Source organism: Vigna radiata, chromosome 7, assembly GCF_000741045.1.
Source record: "Vigna radiata var. radiata cultivar VC1973A chromosome 7, Vradiata_ver6, whole genome shotgun sequence".
Classification (NCBI taxonomy): domain Eukaryota; kingdom Viridiplantae; phylum Streptophyta; class Magnoliopsida; order Fabales; family Fabaceae; genus Vigna; species Vigna radiata.
In genome coordinates this window covers 4,348,759-4,368,096 of record NC_028357.1, presented here as the reverse complement: position 1 = coordinate 4,368,096, position 19,338 = coordinate 4,348,759, and the positions used below count along the sequence as shown (strand labels likewise).

General features: G+C 35.2%; 2 protein-coding genes across 2 annotated transcripts; one reads left to right on the top strand and one right to left on the bottom strand.

The window, feature by feature from the left end:
- The first annotated feature begins 6,142 nt into the window (after positions 1-6,142).
- On the top strand, positions 6,143-6,910 carry LOC106765963. The gene has a single exon (XM_014650725.1). The coding sequence runs from the start codon at positions 6,143-6,145 to the stop codon at positions 6,908-6,910; it is 768 nt and encodes a 255-aa protein (XP_014506211.1).
- A 10,313-nt stretch (positions 6,911-17,223) lies between these two features.
- Positions 17,224-18,809, bottom strand: LOC106765962 (BAG family molecular chaperone regulator 1-like). The gene is made up of 4 exons (XM_014650724.1): positions 18,722-18,809; positions 17,687-17,817; positions 17,496-17,555; positions 17,224-17,382 (listed from the first exon to the last, which is right to left on the bottom strand). The coding sequence occupies exons 1-4, from the start codon at positions 18,807-18,809 to the stop codon at positions 17,224-17,226; spliced, it is 438 nt and encodes a 145-aa protein (XP_014506210.1).
- Between the last annotated feature and the right edge of the window lie 529 nt (positions 18,810-19,338).

Sequence of the window (19,338 nt, the reverse complement as noted above, 5' to 3'; positions counted from 1 at the left end):
ACACGGTTAAAAAATACAAAAGATGTTTAAAAAGGGATAAACAAGGGTGTTTAATGACTTATAGATGCACTTACTAAACATGCTGCTGGCAATGGTAATAAAAAAGAGTCTTTCAATATCCTTGTAATCCATTTTGTCAAGCAGATGTTGAGAGAGAGCATAGAATTTGCACTGTTGTGTTATGGAAAGATAAAGCAGTCAAGTGAACCGGAAGCATCTGATCTGCGTTATGCATTAGCACATCTTCTGGCCTCATAAGCTTAGCCAACTCTTCAACAAAAGCAGTGTTCCCTGCAACTGCTGCTACATGAAGAGTTGTGTCGCCTATCGTAGTCAATGCAATGCATACACAATTTGGATCCTTTTCAACAATGGGTAGCATTTTATCCCAGTCACCGAGGAATCCATGCCAGTACAGATCTGCAATCCTTTCAAACTTAATTTTACTCACTCTATATATATACACAAAACTTATCTTCTTTGAAACTGAAATCTTTCTGGCAACATTATTGTATTAAAATTGTGTGGTTTGACATCATGTGAAGTAGTAGCAAAGAGTTTGGTCATGCACCCTTGTGAATGCCATAGTTTCAAGTATGCATAACTAACCTTTCTTATATTTATCTAAATATGGTGATGGGGCATGTGAAGCAGCATTAGGAGGAGGAGTTTGTTCATGGCTTTCTTCATCTCCTGGTATTTTAATCTTAATGTTGGGTACATCGGGATTCATGCTGTTGCTTCCTTCTTTCCAAGCCCTCTAACCTTCACCATAATAATAATAATGTAAAACCTTCCTTTCTATTATATGTTTGAAAGTTTGAGTGTCATAATTTTATTAAATTATGTATCATATATATCTTTTAATACATGTGAGGTCTTTACTTTATTTAGAACTCATAAAAACAAGTATACTTAATTATTTTTAATAAAATCATTCTTTCTAATTTAAAATATATTTTTTAATCTTTTTCAGCACTTTTAGTATTACATGTATTGGAATATCAGTAACTGTAACTGCAACCATTTTTTTAGTTATTAGTAAGTGAACCAGAAGGCATAGTAGAGGCTAAAAGTATACAAAATAAAGAAGATAGAATGAACGTGAGAATTGAGTTTACCTGGGAAATTCAAGTGGGAAGTTCGTGTAGGCGATGATAGAGGCTATTTTATACAGCACAGTCGAAGCTAAGAACATATATTAAATAAAGAAGATAGTGAGAAGCTTACATGAGTGGCGTGTAAGGTGACAGATGCTTTACAAGAGATATAATATCATCTCCTATCCAAAATATCTTATAAGTTTTTTTTTTATATATATATATATATTGTTCAAAATTTTCACTTTTACTTAATCTATTAATTGGATTCATACTCAAATTTTAATGAATACTTGATTAGTAAATTTTCATCCTCGTTTCAAGTAAGAGTACTATTTATTTTTGACTTTTATTTGTGTTGTCGTTTATTTTAACAAGACATGTTTGTCTTAAATGGGTCAATTTGAGTTCAAAGTCTTTGTAATAATTGCAGAAATAGGATTTCTTAACATGCACACCCCTTTGAAGAACAACCATTTATCGAATGCGTATGGACAATCTAGTGACCAAGCTATAAGAACATGCAATTTTCTGTAACCTGAAAAAACATGAAAGACAGATTCAAGAAATTCAACATACAACAAAACTTAAGAAAGTTCAAGAAACTAATCCATTTTTGTGATGTGAAATCCCTCAATATATTAGTTATAACAATTCAATAAAATATTGGTTATATCAGTTCACTAAAAAAAACTATGACTCCATTTTAAACTATTCTCAAACCATGGTCACTACGAATCATACACCATCAAGTCCAATACTTATTTTCCCAAGAGATAGTTATGATTTTTGAAGTTTCAAAATGAACACATGTTTTCATTCTCAAGATTCATGGCACATTATAAAAGAAAGATTTACTATTCTATAATACACCATCATTCTTACTATAGCTCAGAACAGAGTGTTGAAGGAAAATGATTGAAAGGCTTTATTTGTTCTTTAACAAGGAGTTAATGACACAATCTTTCTAAGAATAATAGCTGTCATAAGTTCAAAGTATGTTTTAAACACAACGCAAAAAGAGTTTCAAGGAAACAATGAAGTAGAATGTTAAACTTTAGTATCTAAGACAAGAGTTTGAATTAATAAGAATGGAAAAATATAAGACTATTAAAGACTACCATTCTATAACAAAAGAAATAATTAGTCATATGAGAGTCTAGAAAGAAAATGTTATTGACAAAAAAATCATTCAGAAAATTTTGATTTGTATTCTCCAAAAACATAATGTTTAAGAGCAATGCTTATTTTATGCTAATAAAAAATCTCCTAGCAGATAAAGAAGTTGATGCAATAATCAGATAATCAAATATGAAAGCATCTTTAAAAACATCAATAAATCTGTCAATGTCAAAATTTGGCTAATCCGACATCACAATGGAGTCTAAGGCAAGGGAATTTTATGGTAGAAACAAAGAAAGTTACGAAATTCATGAAAGACCTTTTATTAGTTTCTAGTTTTAAAGATAATCTTTTAAGTATTGGCCTAGAGAATAAATATTCTCTTTTTGAGAACAATCTATGCAAAATTTATGATAGTAGAAAGTTATATTCTCTTTCCTCACTAAACGAAGTATGTTTTTATTAAAAATTAAGGTAAAAAAAAAAGTCTTCCCTTAGATAAATAGAACTGAAATTAAATAATATATAAATAAAATTTAAGATTTTTCACTATTGATTGTCATCAAATCTCTTACGTTATAATTTATTATGCGTTTTGCAGATCAAGTGCAGAAGAGAACCAAGACTAAGTTTCTGTACTGATGTACTGATATATTTCACTTTCTGTTTTCAGTTTTGTTTGTTTTATGTTTTGTTCCTATTTATTGTACGTTTTAGTGACTGATTCTACATAAAAGTATATGTTTTACACATTCAGTTCTCTCTGCCTCTCTTTTCTCTTTCTTCTCTCCCATTTCTTAGATGTTTTCTTGCATGAAGGTCTCACCATGAGATTCTTTAAATCTTTTTCTACTATGAAACAAAATACCAAACCAACAATTACCATATGTGTAAAGGGGGCTTGGTATAATCTCTGACCCTATATCATAGATTTTTGGATGTGATAAGGCTTTTCAAAATAGCCATTTCTCATATAGAATTATGTATTCTATATTTATATAAATAAAATACTTTTTGCATGGTAATTTGAGTTCCTTAAGATGTTCACAAGCCACATTTTTTGATGTGGTTTGCTTTGTCTGATTCGCTGTCTCCTATAATGTGTGAATCACAATAGTCTTTAATGATTAGAACGAATATAAATTTCCTCCGCTCCAAACTTTATTGCTTCAAGATAGGCTTAGTTAATATCTAATGTCATTTTTCCTTAAATAAAAGGATAACAATTTTATTCTTATTCTGATTTGAGAAACAATATTTCGACATACACAAACTATTATTTTACAAACAAATTATACAATGAGGTGGAGAATACAACCATGGAGAAATTAAGATACAGAAAAATATAGGATAACATACTTAATTGTGCTAACGTAGGTGAGTGAGTATTAAGTTTCGCGCCCAAGTTTGGGATCAGGACGATAATTTTTAGACCAATAGGAGTCGTCCAAGAACTTAGATAGGAAGAGAATAAACACAAGCAATGGGATAAACGCCATTGGAATCACTACATAAGGAACCCATCTTGTTTTGTGATCAAATATAAGAAAGGATGCTGCAATGAAAGCATAAACCATAGCCTCAACGGAGATCATTAGTAACTGAAGGCCATAATGCAAGCTGGGATGTAGTGATATAACAAATTCAGTGTCTGCGAATCTTGAAGAAATGAAATTTGTCAAGAAAGAGAGTATCGACGCAGAAGAAGTGAACAATGTGATTGCATTTGTGAAGATAAAAACTATGAACCATGCATTGTTCTTGTCACCTAGAGCAGTGAGAGCAGCTGCAAATGCTACAGTAGCAACAAGCGTTGCCACAATCATCCCAGAATTCGTTATTCCTACAGCAGATTCTTTGAAACCTTTGGATAACTTGTTGTGTTCATCATAAAATACATCAATTGATGTCTTCCCCTTCTTGTTTCTCATACTCCTTAATTCTCAGGAACTATTCTCTCTGTATCCTACTTATCAACCACAAGCACGTGTCATGATTTCTGGAACTGATGTCTTACAATATTGATTAATAAAGAACGATTGAATAAGGAATAAGGAAATGAAAAAATTGACCTTAAACCAAGAGAGTTCTTTTTTCATTTGAAATTTTGCACTAAAACCTGAAAATGATTTGAACTCAAGGGTCAAAAGTGCAGCCAGGTGTAGAACGTTGTTACCTTCATTGTCCACTTCTCTTAGTAAATATTGTTTTCTCTCATTTTGAAATTGTTCAAAGAATTCCAAACGTTGATATAGAAAAAAAAAAGTGCATTAGGTTTCGTCCGTTAGAGTCCTTAAAGGTCATGAGTAACGAAGAACCACCCATAAAACACCATATTATTGAGTCGTCGTTTCTTGATTGTAGTGCATCAAACAACACTGTAGATGGTTGAGTAGTCAACGCCAACATGTCTTTGATTTCCAGTTTTTTAACTTCATCCACTATCCTATACAGCAATCGCATACCCGTTCCTATTGATTCTCTTGTTTCAATGTTGCCCTGTATTTCTCTCCCTAGATTGCTCCCAGAAATTATTAACATTAAAACAAATAAAAAAAAGTCAAATTAAAAGTTGATCCTAAATTAAGCACCTATTCTTTGCTTTATTTCTATTTACAAAGTTCTATACTCTTGACTTAAAATTACAAGTGTAAATATTTTCTTGTCAGTTGCTATAAGTTTGTATCATGAGACTGATCACTTCATAAATATCAAATATATTACCATTATAACATGCAATATTGACCATTAAGAAGTAATTCTTATTTATAAATATATACATGCTTAAATTACTAAATTAAGAACCAAGATAATGAAGCTTACCTAGATCTTCATAAGACTTTCGGGTCAGCATATGCAATGATGTTAGCTGTTGTTCATCTCTTGCAAAGGTCAAATCTAGTGGACGTTTTTCAAATAATGTAATGGCCACATCCGTGAAATGAACAAATTAAATAGCCATGATGGACTGCATATATGCAGAAGGCAAGGTAAATAGCGATGATGAACATGTACAAGTTGTTTGAAGTAGTAATCAGAAAAGCAGGGTTGCCAGAAAAGGAAAAGATGAGTTAGTAAATAGAGTCTTTTGTTGACATGAGTCATTAGAATGTCATAAAATTAGGACCATTTATTGTAATTGTTGTCAAATCCCGTATATCAAGGGATAAACTTATGTTTAGTCAGGAGCATAGTGAATAGGCTAGAAAAGCTCCTAAAATTCCTCTTCCCTATGTCTATATATACTCTGTAAATGATTCAATAAAGAAGTAAGGTGAATAAAATACCTTCTGTTTTAACATGGTATCAAGAGCATAATCTTGGGACCCAAACAACACTAAATAGATGAGTGATTCATCCGAAATGGGAGATTCTTCAGCGAACGATGATTCCTCGGTGCGGCCATCAAACGCTTCTGCTGCCGAGTCCATTTGGGAAAATCTTACGGCCAAAATGATGGAGGCTTTATCGAAAGCGCAACCCACATCATCGTTAATATCTGATTCTTCAACAGTACCGATCAACATCAAGTTTGATGGTTCCAACTATGCTCTATGGTCCCAGGTGGCTGAGATGTATATCTCAGGCAAAGACAAACTGGGATATATTGATGGGTCTTTTCCTCCACCATTGGAAACTGATTCTGCATTCCGTAAATGGCGAACTGAGAACGCGATAGTGAAAGGATGGTTGATCAACTCAATGGATCCTTCACTGGTGGGGAATTTCATCCGCATTCCAACTGCTAAAGAGGTGTGGAACGCCATTGCTACGACATACTTTGATGGGTCTAATACGTTACAGGTTTATGACCTTCGACGAAAGGTGACCCGGATGCGGCAGAATAGGGAATTGATTGAAAAATATTATAATGATCTACAGGGTTGTGGCGTGAGATAGACTTTTGACGTCCTAATCCCATGGAATGCGCGAGAGATATACAGAAATATAATGCTTTGCTACAGGAGGAAAGAGTTTATATCTTTCTCGTTGGATTAGACGACCGACTTGATAAGGTTCGAAGTGACATACTCCAACTGAAGCCGTTTCCCACAATCGAGCAGGCTTATGCATATGTTCGAAGAGAAGACACTCGTCAGACAGTGATGACATCTAGGGCAGAGTATATGACAAGTGGTGCGGTTATGGCCACTAAAGGCTCAAAAGCCGGTCAACAACCAACACTAGTGGTTGGGAAACACAACTCCATCTTGAAGTCTAAAGGTCCATTCGATGGAGGAAAGTGCATACATTGTGGAAATGCTAGACACACTCGTGATACTTGTTTCAAGTTACATGGGTATCCAGAATGGTGGCATGAGTTGCAAGCTAAGAAGAAAAAAGAAACCACTTCACCAGAGGAAGGCACAGGTAAAGCTGCGGTAGTCACTGCAGAGTCTCGATTGTCACTTGTTCCTATGACCAGTTCCTCCGTCTCAATGGAACCAGGTAACTACAGTCAAGTTTTTTGTAGTTCTAAGTCTCAGGATGCAAGCGCATGGATTATTGACTCTGGGGCAACAGACCATATGACTTTTGATCCCACAGACTTCTCCCATTCAACCCCACCACGTAGGACTTGCATTGCAAATGCAAATGGAGTTACATACCCGGTCACAAGTGCTGGAACTGTGACATTATCACCCTCTCTCCTTATCTCACACTCTCCTTGTTCCTACACTATCTAATAAATTGATGTCTGTAAGTCAAATAACCGAAGAACTCAATTGTGTGGTATTGATGTACTCTACTTTTTGCCTTTTTGAGGATGTTCTCAGCAAGAAGATTATTGGGCGTGGTACTAAGAGGGGGGCTATACTACCTTGATGATTTTAACAAAGGAGAAGCATATCACGTGAACCACCAAGTCAGTGGCAAAGAACGAGAAATATGGTTGTGGCATCGTCGGTTGGGACATCCATCATTCGATTATGTAAGACATTTATTTCCAGATTTAATTTTACATTTGAAAAATACTGAGTTTACATGTGATACTTGTATTTTGGCTAAAAGCCATAGAACCTCCTATCATATGAGTTTGAATAAAAGCAGTGTTCCTTTTGCTCTAATACACTCTGATGTGTGGGGACCTTCCCCTAGGACTACTGTATCTGGTCACCGTTGGTTTGTAATATTTGTCGATGATTGCACACGAATGACATGGATTTACTTGATGAAGACTAAAGATGAAGTGTTTCAAATATTTCGGAATTTTCACGTCATGATTCAGAATCAGTTTTCAGCCAAGATTCAAGTTCTTCGGTCAGACAATGGAGGGGAGTTTGTTAACCATCAATTTAAAGCATACTTCCAACAACATGGTCTTTTTCACGAGACCTCATGCTCACAAACTCCATAACAAAATGGTGTTACCGAACGGAAAAATTGTCACATCCTGGAGACAGCACGTGCTCTCCTTCTTGACACTCATGTTCCCACCCGCCATTGGGACGATGCGGTAACTGCAGCGGTATACCTCCTTAACCGCATGCCTTCCAAGGTCTTGCAGTTTAAAACACCTCTGCAAGTACTCTCCTCTCATGTACAATTACCTACCGTGTTGATTCTTCAATCTAGGATTTTTGGGTGTGTGGTTTTTGTTCATCTTCACAAAAACCAATGAACCAAACTTGATCCGTGTGTTGTTAGGTGCTTGTTCTTGGGTTATGGACTGCATAAAAAAGACTACAAATGCTTTGATCCTACCACCAATAGAACCTATATCACTATGGATGTGACTTTCCTAGAATCTGAACCTTTCTTTTCTCCTATAGTATCCAATTCAGCTCTCCAGGGGGAGTCCATGAATAAAGAGCCAAATTGGTACTTGGCAGCTCCATCATCAGTTGTTGAAAAAAAAAAAATTGGAGAGCATGAATCAGAAATTGAAGGAGTAATCCATGATGAACCTACAAAAATGCAACAAAGTGAAGAGGATCCTTCTACTAATGAAGGAATTACTAGTGGAGAAACTAGTGAAGAAATTGCTAGTGAAGAAGTTCCCGTCAATGAAGCTTATATCAATCAAGGAAGTGAAGAGCCCCCTCACTCTGAAGCACCCGACCCTTTCATTGAGAACAATCCTAAGGTAAGCTCTCCTATTATTTCTTCATCTACTAATACTCCTGTAAGATATGTATTACTTTTCAGGAACAACCGAGGAAAGCCACCAAATAGATACTTTCCTGATATAGAAGAAGGGCGATCCAAGTACCCCATTGCAAATTATGTGTCTACTCAACAATTATCAAAGCCTATTCAAGTCTTCACAGAGACATTATCCTCCTGTCATATTCTAAAGAATGTGGAAGAAGCATTAGCTAGTCCTAAGTGGGCACAAGCCATACGAGAGGAAATGGAGGCCTTACAAAAGAATAATACATGGAGGTTGATACCACTTCCCAAGGGAAAAAAGACAGTGGGGTGCAAATGGGTGTTTTCAATCAAATACAAAGCTGACGGATCTATTGATCGACACAAGGCAAGGCTAGTGGCAATCTTGTGTTCTGTGTTCTTGATCGATGATGTGAGAGTCATTCTTGTGTGTTTTGCTTTGAAAACGAGTTGAACTCGCAACTCTGCAATTTTATGATTCCTTTGGAATCAAATGACTCCACAGTGAGCATTAATTTTCGAGATGTCTTCTCGAGACAGAGTGAGTTCAATAAGAAAAAAATAATTTTTTCTACCTTCTGTTAATTCTTGAAAAATCTTATTTAGACTCTGTTATTCCACAGTTGAAATTCCTTTTTGGAATTACATGACTCCACAGTGAGCATGACTCACCGAGATGTCTTCTCGAGTTTGGAGATGAGTCTAAAGAAGGAAAAACACTGTAATTAGTATTCTGTTTCTATTATTTCATTTTGATTAGAGTTTTGTATGTTTTAGAGTAGATTGCATGTTTCAATTGTATTTAGATTAGGTTTTGCATCTGGTATTGGTTAGAAATATGAATTAGGAATTAAATTTGCTTTGATTTGGTATAGTAAGTGGATATTTACCCAATCTAGGTTCTGATTTGGAACTTAAATACCACACAGTGGGTATGACTGCCCAGGATGTCTTCCTGAGTGGTAAAAGACTGCTTCTTTACAATAAATTTGGCATTTTATATTCTGATTCATGATTCCAATCAACCAATCTGTTTCTACTCATTAGTTTAGGTGTTTGTTCATTTGATTTCAGTTTCATTTGATAATATTGGCATGTTTGTTATTGGTCACCTCTATTTAGGATTTGATTTCAGTTTCCTTATTTTTTTTATTTGAGTTTTGTTTAGATTGTATCATATTTGTTCTGTTTCATTTGTGTTTTGGATACTTTTATTTTCTTTTCTTTTGTTACATTTCAATTTCTCTATTCTTTTAATTAGATTTTAGTTTACCTAGTTTTCAATTCTTTTATTTTAGTTTCATTCATTTTAAATGTCCCCACCTGTTTAGTAGTTAATAAGTAAATAATTAGAAAATAAATCCAAGACCTAACTCTACACTTTAATCTTAATTAGCTGAGTCCTAGGATTGATATTCTAGTTGCCCTATGCTACATTAGTGGGGACCAGTTCTTTGTTCTGCCTTAGGCGACTAAAAGGCAGTTTAACACACACCTCCTATAAACGTTTACCAGTGCATTTTCTTGCTGCACTTTTTTAAGGACTTCAACCACCTTCCTGTAGTCAACATAATTGCTCCCTATATGCAACTTGGGTTGCCCAAATGTGATTGATCACACACAAGACACACCTAGACAACAAAAACAAGACAATACACTTCAATCTTTGCAAAAAATTGGACAATTCACATAGTGGTCCCCTATGTACTAAAAATTGATTTCTGCAGTACAACTTTCTGCACAAATCTCCAGTTTTGTGCGCATAAACGTTTAGACACCTCCTGTAAACGATTACCAGTACATTTTTTATTGAACCAGGTTGTTCTATTCAACAAAAAATGTTTCTTATGTCCACATGCATTGTTTCTTTCGTCCATTAAATCCATGAAGACTAAAACAATAAGCTAATTTTAATATTTAACAATTCAATGATAACATTATTTCCCAATGACAATAACATTTGTAATTCATTTAACTGTAATAATATGTCAAACAATGAAAAATGAATGTAACAGTAATTACAATCAATATTACAAAACATTTCTTCATGTAAGACTAATTATATATTACATCCTCTCAACAAACCTATACTAATGTCACTCTTGTAACGCCTTCGTGACCCCATCCTCACAAAAGTCTTCATTGGAGCTGGATCAGTGGACATGCCACCCGGGGAGATGCCTCCCAGGGAGATAGACGGTTCTTCACGTGGAACACTCTATCCACCATCCTATGGTCTTCTTCGTCTAGCTTTCTCATAAGCAACCTCTTCCTCCAACGGAGCAACCTTCCTTTTAAGTTCTGCAACTAGATTTTGTTGATTCTCTATGGTACGCATTACACTCTCTTTGAGTTTTCTTTTCAATAGCTTCTTTGCTGATGGTTTGTCATCTTTCATTTTTTGTCTTGGTTGGTCATCCTTGTTATCCTTCATTGTACCAACATCAACATCATGATGGACCTGAAATTCAACAAATCATATCATATTAGGAAGACATATATCATAACATAAATTAGTCAAACAATAAAGATCATACCACACCACTCTCTAAAGCTCTTTTCACGATGTTGTCTCCCAAATTGATATTCATCCAATGCAATATTCTAGGAAATTTTTCTATTTGACCTTTGGGAGGTATAAAATTCTCACAAAACCATACCTACACAAAATTCATCATCTTAACTGTTAGTCAAGAACACAATTCAAGCCACAATCCACAATAAGAAATGAATAAATTCAAATTACCTGCAGCATGTAAATGCAACCATCGACATAAATGTTGCTTGTGCCTTTTCTTTTCTTCAAACTAACTGAAGCTTTGCACAAATACGTACCAAATAACGGTACACTAAACTACCCCAACAAAAACTACCCAAACCACTTAAATTATCAACAATTTCAAACAAAATTGGAAACACCTTTCTGCTACGATTAGGAAATAATAACTCAAATATCCCAACCAATATATACAAGCTACAAAAATCAGAACAAGGTATTTTTTTCTTACGTTTTCTCATCAAAAATTTGTATACCAAATTCAAATCTATTGTTTCTTTGCCTACATATTTCACACATGAACTTCTCTTAAAATTTTCCTTCAAGTTAAAATCTTTACCATCTGAACTCAACCCTAGACCTAAACAAAAATCCTTCTCATTCATAGGGACAAGTTTATCTCCGATTTAAAAAAGAACCACTGGAATCCACCCACTTAACCACTAACTCAGTCAATATATTCCTCCCTATTCTAACTTTACGACTCAAATCTAAGAACCAACTGAAAAGGAGTCTCTGAAATCACTGACTTATGCTCCTCTGTCAACTGGTCGTTGTTGAAATATACTTTGTTGAAAATGACTGGCAAACCATCAACTGCATCAACCATAAAAGTTCAAAACCCTAAAACAAAAACAACTGCAAACTTAAGAGAAAAGGGAAAAATCGAATGTTCAAAGGAAGACCCATTTTACCTTTGTGGTCGGAGGAACCTCATTAATGGAAGTCGCCATTTCGCACAACGACAATGAATGACAGCGACACTGAACACGCGAATCCGAGAGTGAACCACAGCGACAGGGAAGACGTGACGGCGAGAACAAAACCCAAACTTGACAACGACATGAGCAAGGTAGTGAGAACGAACACATAGAAGCTGAAGGAAGATGGAGAAATGGATTGAGAGAGTGTTTAACTCTGATGAAACAGGAGAAGGGCAAAAATGAAATTCAAAAATTCAAATTTCATCCACCTGAGTGACATTAATTTCTTTTTATTTAAAATAGAAAATAACAACCAATGACATCACGCCACGTGACAATGTCAAAATGGTATTAAAATAATGGTGTCAAAATATCGGGACGCAAAGAATTAGTATCTATCAATTTGTTAGTGAGGTATAGCTTGCATAGCAATGTATTTATTATCTTTCATGTAATGTCTCTCCGGCTACTCTTGATAATCTCCTAACTAGATCAATGTGAGTCTAAGCCTTTCAATATAATATTCATCTTTCTTGCAATAGTACCTATTTATAATATAATTTCAACAAAACTTTCCATATTTTATTATCTTGAGTGAGCATGGATCAAACAAGCATTGCAAAATCACAAATTCAGAGTTGTGGGAGTTTAGTTTAAAATCATTTACCGTAAAACTCGTCCAGCCAAAACATGACTTTTATATTGAAAAATAAATTGAAGTTTTAATTACTCAGATGGTCTCCAATATAAAACATGACTTTTATATTGAAAAATATATTGAAAAATAAATTGAAGTTTGAAAAATATTAACTTTGTACACAATTAGTTTAATATATATATGTTAATTTTCAATATGCTCATTTTAATAATTTGTATAAAAAAGTATACTATTTGTTGTGCCTTCAAGATATTCGAGGAAATGGAACAAAGAGAGATATGCGGAGAGTATGAGAGGTGAGTTAGAGAAAACAAGAATTAATTTTAAAATATTACATATATATTATTTTAAAATAGGATTTAAAGAAAGTGAAAGTTTAATCATCTTTCTTAGGAAACCAAACAATAATATAAAAAAAAAAAAAAGAAGATGAATGGTTGAAGCTGAGAATGAGCATGTAGATTTTGACTTAAATCTCTTTGTGGCGTGTTTGATTGACTTGCAGCCATACGTGATTTGAAAGCAAAAGTTTGGCCTATTCCCAGACATACTTTTACTACGTAATGTCGAGTGTGAGGATACCGAAAACATATTTGTAAGCAATAACTCATAAGCATCAGAAATTTGCATTTGCATGGTGAATAAAAGGAATCTTAAGAGATACCAAAATTTGTAACCAAGCTCAATTCCTGAATGCTTATTGTATGGACTGTGTGAGGATCCAAGAATTTCAAGAGAGAAAAGAAAATTGTTGAGGATTAATTGTTTAAATCGTAAAAAATAATTCTTTCATAGCTAAGAGACTAACAGATCTCTTTTGACAGTATGGGTCTTAAAAATAAATTTTATATAAAATTAATTAAATAGATTTAAATAATATTTAATTAGTTTTTACAGTTTAAATATTATTTAAATCTATTTAATTAGTTTTATATAAAATTATTACCTGTCTCCCTTTTTGTATCGTTTAATTAAACGTTTTATGTAAAATTATTACTTCTCTCCCTTTCTATTTTTCTCTTTATTTATAAGTTTAATAATTCAGGAAATCCTTTTTTAGCGAAATCTCAATTTCGTCTCATTCTTTTTGGATTTCTAAATTGGATTCAAAATTTTTGAAAATTGTAATAATTGGATTCTTTTCATTAAATTGGGTTTAACGATGTTAGTGTCTTCTTGACCTAGCACGCTGGAATGAGTTTTTAATTGACGCATAGGGCACCTCTATTTGACGTGTATATTCCTGTTAAAGCCATTAAATTTATCATGGCTTCTTTGAATGGCATCAAGCCCGTTATCCCTAAGATCTTCAGGCACCACTTTGGAAGAATGTGAAAGATCAGATGCTCTAATAACCTTGTCATCATGCAATTGATCAGAAACAGAATCATTGGATGGCAAAGACATGGTTTTGAATTGAGCATTCACAAAATCTGGAAAAACCTTTCTGCCAACTCTAACCAGATTGGTATTGCACATTCTTAAGATACCCCATGAAAATAATAATATTAAGAAAAAAACACCCTTTTCTCTTATCTTTGTCTCTCCTTCCATTGAGACAGACACCCTTTCAAATGTTTGTTCTTCTGCCGGTTTTCTGTCCACTGTAAGACTGTGTTAGATTATCACTCCCTTTCTCTTTATCTGCATTGTTTGTGGCTGTTGACGTACAAGGTTTTTTCGTGGTTTCCTTTTTGAAACTCATCAAGGTTTTCTTTCAAGCCCGGGTGCCAAGGGATTAAGCTTTCTAGGACATTCCTTTTCATCTTGCATTTTCGTTTTTGCAAGCCAGGAGGTTGTGGGAGAATTTTGACAACCAAAACAAGAATTGTATGGTTCAATGAGATAAAGTTTTCACCTTTCGTGTTGTGAGGATCCAAATCTGTAGAATTTGGGGAAATTCGCTGGAGGGTATTTTCTGTATTTTTTTTGGAAATTGTTTGCCTGCAACTAGGAGGTGGATGTTTTTGCATTTCTTTTCAAAATTATGTATCATCTGGTTACTCTATTGTATTTAGTAATAGAACAAGGCCTTGAAAGATAATTTTTGAAAGAGACTCCATTGTATTCACTTAAGAATGCGCAACAGAGATCGCCCCCTTCGACACCTACAAAATATAGAAGCGTGACAGCAACCTCCGCGTCGGCACTTCCCTCGCCGGTTTCGGTGGTCTCAAAATCCAGTGCGTTGACCAGAGGCTTCCTCTTTCTTGGTGACAAATATCATTAGCATGACGTCTCGCCCGATCTCTCAGATGCCATTAAAGCTACCATGGAAAAAGGTAAGAGCTTTGCCTCCACATCGGAGCTAGACTCCGTCGACGACCACCGTCGGGGTCAATAGGTTTCTCCCCAGCCGCCACCTCCGCGGCTACCATTCCCGTCTTAAGCACCATCATAAAAAAACACCATAACCCTAAGCAGACCTTCACAACCCAACAATCCTACTTTTTTGTTTTTAAAAAAGTATAAATATACACGTCAGACATAGGTGTCACTAAACTCATTCCAGCGTGCCAGGTTAATAAGACACTAACACCGTTGAACCCAATTTAACAGAAATGACCTAATTGTTGCAATTTTCAGAAAATTGGGACCCAATTGGGAAATCCAAAAACAACGGGACGAAATTGAGATTTCCCTCCAAAATAGGGACTTCCAGAATGATTAAACCTTATATATATATATATATATATATATATATATATATATATATATATATATATATATATATAGATAATGCTTTTTCATGAAAACAGTCTTAGCACTTCATGATTATTAACAATTCTTTGAAAGAATTTCAAATTTGAGTAGACGAGTACATCAACTATATACAGTAAAACTATCAATTACCGAAGGATTATTTCCGACGGCTTGCGGGCCTTCGGTAACGGTGACTTATCGAAGGATTTTTCGACGGTCATGGTAGGTGTAAATTACCGAGAGTTTTTGGTTGTCTGTATTGGCATAATGACTTTAGCAAAGGAATATGACTGTCGGTATATTGCTCAGACTTAATGAAATAACAATTTGGGATTTCCTTCTCCCATTCTGCCAAATTCTATTTCGCGAAAGCTTCCCCCCAAGTGAGAAGTTCTTCCCTTACTCTTCCTCTATCATTCAGAACCCCTAAACCTAACCATTGTTGTTCGTTCCACCCTTCCCCATTTTTGTGAAATTGCTGTTATCGTTGTGTATTTGGTTTCTGTCGTGGAAGGAGAGTGCCGGTGAGGAGGGTGGTTGTTGAGGTCAGGGATTAGGTCGTTGCGAGAGGGCTATTGAAAGGGGTTTCTTGACAAGGTTTCTATCGTAATGTGACGAGAGTGGTGTGGCAGCGTGACCAGTGCTTCTGGTATCGTGACGAGGACAATCTATGGGCTTTGGGACGAAGGGGCTTTCGCTGCGTGAGGAGGGCTTTGACTATCGCGAGGGACATTGTTGGACTAATGATACACCTAGGGGGTGTCGCTGTCGTAGAGGTGAGTTCTCTATTTTGTGAATGATAAAGACTTTGTTGATGAAAGGCTGATGAAGAATTTGATGTGTTGCTGTTAAATGTATGAAGTGTTATATATTTTTCTTTGAATTGGTTTGGTACTTTGTTCCGTGAATGAACAATGATGTTTAAATTATGTGCAATAGTGTTATCAGAAGTTTATTGTACACTCCTTATGAAAAGAAAAAGGAAGAATTTAAACTGTCTTAGATCTTGACTTATGAAATTATTGGATATTATAGAAACAATTCTGAAATCCCTTATGAAGAATTATTAAAACAAAAAATCTTGGAAAAGATTCTTGTAAGTTTCTTAGATGATAAATTCAAGAACATATCTTCCAATCATAACAATGTCTAGGTTGATAAATGCACTCATCTAAGACTCTAAATCCCTTGGAAGCATACAGATTCTGGATGAATGGCCATGCTTTAATTTACCATATCCAAAACCCTTGTTCTTGCCTCTAAAATCTCCAACAAGAGTTAGATTCAAATACATTATCACACTAACAATTTAGAGATCCAAGCATTTATATTTTACCAAAACAGAATCCAGAGGTTCATTATTTACCATCATTCGGTCTGAAAGTTAACTGTGGTAAGATTTTTTTTGTCACAACTAGTTTGAAAACTAAATAGTTTCTGAGCAGAAAGTAGAGGGGAAACAAAAGATTAGATTTTTCCAGTTTCAGAAAGAATTCTTTCAATCTCTTCAAGAAGGCGTTCCTTTTCATCTGCCAAGTCTTCATTCTACTTCTGAAGATCCTCTGTCTGCTTTGTTTGTTCAGAATCCTTCCTGAAAATTAACAGTGTTTGAGTTCAATGTAACAAAGTTAAATGCTAAAAGGCAATCTTGTGTGGGATATATGTAGTCAATCCAACCAAAATTGACTCTGCAATATTCAAGATAAAATGTGTTTTAAGTCATTGAAATTAACTAGTTTTAGTCTCTTTATTTCTTTCTCCTTCATTCTGCTCCTAGCAGGACCATGCCCCCCTCCTTCCTTACTCATTTAATTTCCACCCAAAAATCATACGCCAGGACCATGGCCCCCCACCATGCACCTAGGGTCTCACATATTTTAACCACTTCTTCACCCATATTCGTGCAAGAAAACAAAATTTCTGTCTTTCTGTAACATCCATCATCAAGTTGATAAGAGACTCCATTGATGAAAACAAGGTTTTGTGCATCGAAGTTAAATAATGTTAAGATTCCATTGGTGCTAAGGCTAATCTTTTATGTCCATTTTAGTGCTTTCCCTGTTGCTCTAAATTTGGTCCCAGTTTTTGGCCATTTGAATGCTTTTGTTGATGTTGCACTAGTGCATGTTGTCCATTACTACCAGCCAAGGAATTCTTAATCTTCAACAAATCCAGAGTTTCAACATACTTTTGAACTCTTTTTACCTTCAAAATTAATGTTTCACTAACATTAGAACTAGAAGTGCTTAAACATATGTAATTTGAGATACACTCATAAACAAAAAATGAGTAAAATGCATCTCAGTGTCTGGCATTACCTGAATTTCCCTCTTTAATTTCACATCCCCTTCAGCCATTATACCATCCAGTTTAAGCAACTGATTCATCAATAACTCAATCAGATTAAGCACATCTGTTTCTGCAAATCTTCCACCTTTGTTCATAATTCACTCAAATGTTGATACCTAACCAAATCCAATCACTGATCATTAGCAACCACAACACATACCTTCCCTACAAGCCTATCTACCTCCAAGCTGATTTTTGAGATTGATTTTGCAGCTTTCTCCATCTTAGCATTCTTCCTTCTCTCTAACAACCTCTTCTCTTGACTAATAGGATCTTCAACTAGCACTAAAGCTTGAGACAAGTTTGTTTCACGATTTCATACATGTTTCAAGTATTAGCAATCCGAATTCACCAATGAATTTCAAATTCAATGGTTAAGTTCTTAAAAATCTGGTTTCACACTCTACATAATAAATCATTTTTGGATTAATCTGTGCAAATTGTTTCAAACCAGAATTTTTGCTTCTTAACCTTTGTGCAAGTTTCTTTGATGTTGAAAAGCATTGCTACAAGTATAACAACTAATTTCAATCACAGATTTGCAAAATGAATGATTGAGTTGATTAAATTCTAGTTTCCAAAATTGTCATAGTGTTTTCAGCCAAGTTTTGCACTGTACTTGATATCTTTGATTGGTCTTAGGCTTTAAAAAAATTTGCTAGCTGGAATGTTCGACTATCTTAAATATTGGATCAAATTGAACTATCATTTCAATATAGTTATGTAAAATACAATCTTAAATTTGTAGGGATCCTTCCTTATTCTTTTTTATGCATTGCTAAGACATTCACTTTAATTTGTAGTGATCCTTCCTTATTCTTTTGTATTGTTTCACTCTATTTGTAAACATTTAAATGCAGTAATGATAGGAGAAGGTTCAGACCGTCCTGATAAAGGAAAGGGGGTAGCAAGGCCTAAAAAGAGGCAACGGCAGGCCCCAAAGTATGTACTTAGGGTGCCTACTACACTACCTACCCCTGCAGTACATTGTCCCCCTACTACTGTAGTACACTTTCCCCTACCACTGCAATAGACCCTCCCCCTACTACTACAGTACACCCTCCACCTACTACTACAATACACCTTCCTCCTCCTACCCCTGCAGTACACCCTCCTCCTCCTACCCCTACAGTAGAGCCTCTTCCTCCCCTTGTGATTATTACCCCAACTCTTCCTCCCAACCCTACTTTTATACCTTCCTCTTCTTCTAGACCGCCTTCTGAGACTGCCACACCATCTGCTGATTCAGCTGGTGATGGTAATGGTGTTGACCCGCCCTCCATGATCGACCATGGATTGAGCCATATGGCAAAGGGTAAGACTTTAATCCTTTTTTTAACCATTTTTATGTTTAAAGATTGTCTTATTTGAAATGACTTTTATTTCTTTATATGCAGGTTTATCCCATCCAGGGTTGCTTCCCAGGCCATCACACGATCAATTAAGCAACAGTATCTGACTCCATGGCCTACTTGGAGAGCAATACCTATAGACGACAGAAAGTCATTCTGGGAGCGTTTTAAGGTGAACAACTTTAAACAAATTATCATTCTTATTTTACTATGTTCATTAATAAATGTTTGTTTTGTTCATCAACATGAAACACAAATACATAGAAATTTCCACATGAAAGCATCTCATCGGCGCTTAGAGATGTTTAGGGATGCCCGCAATGCAGGGGAGCGCCCTTACTAGTTGGGCGAGAACATTTGGAACGCTTTACTTGCACATTTGAATTCAGCAGAGTTTCGCAACAAGTGTGTTACAGCCCAGAGAAACAGAGCGTCTGAAAAGGGTGGCGCCTTGCATACT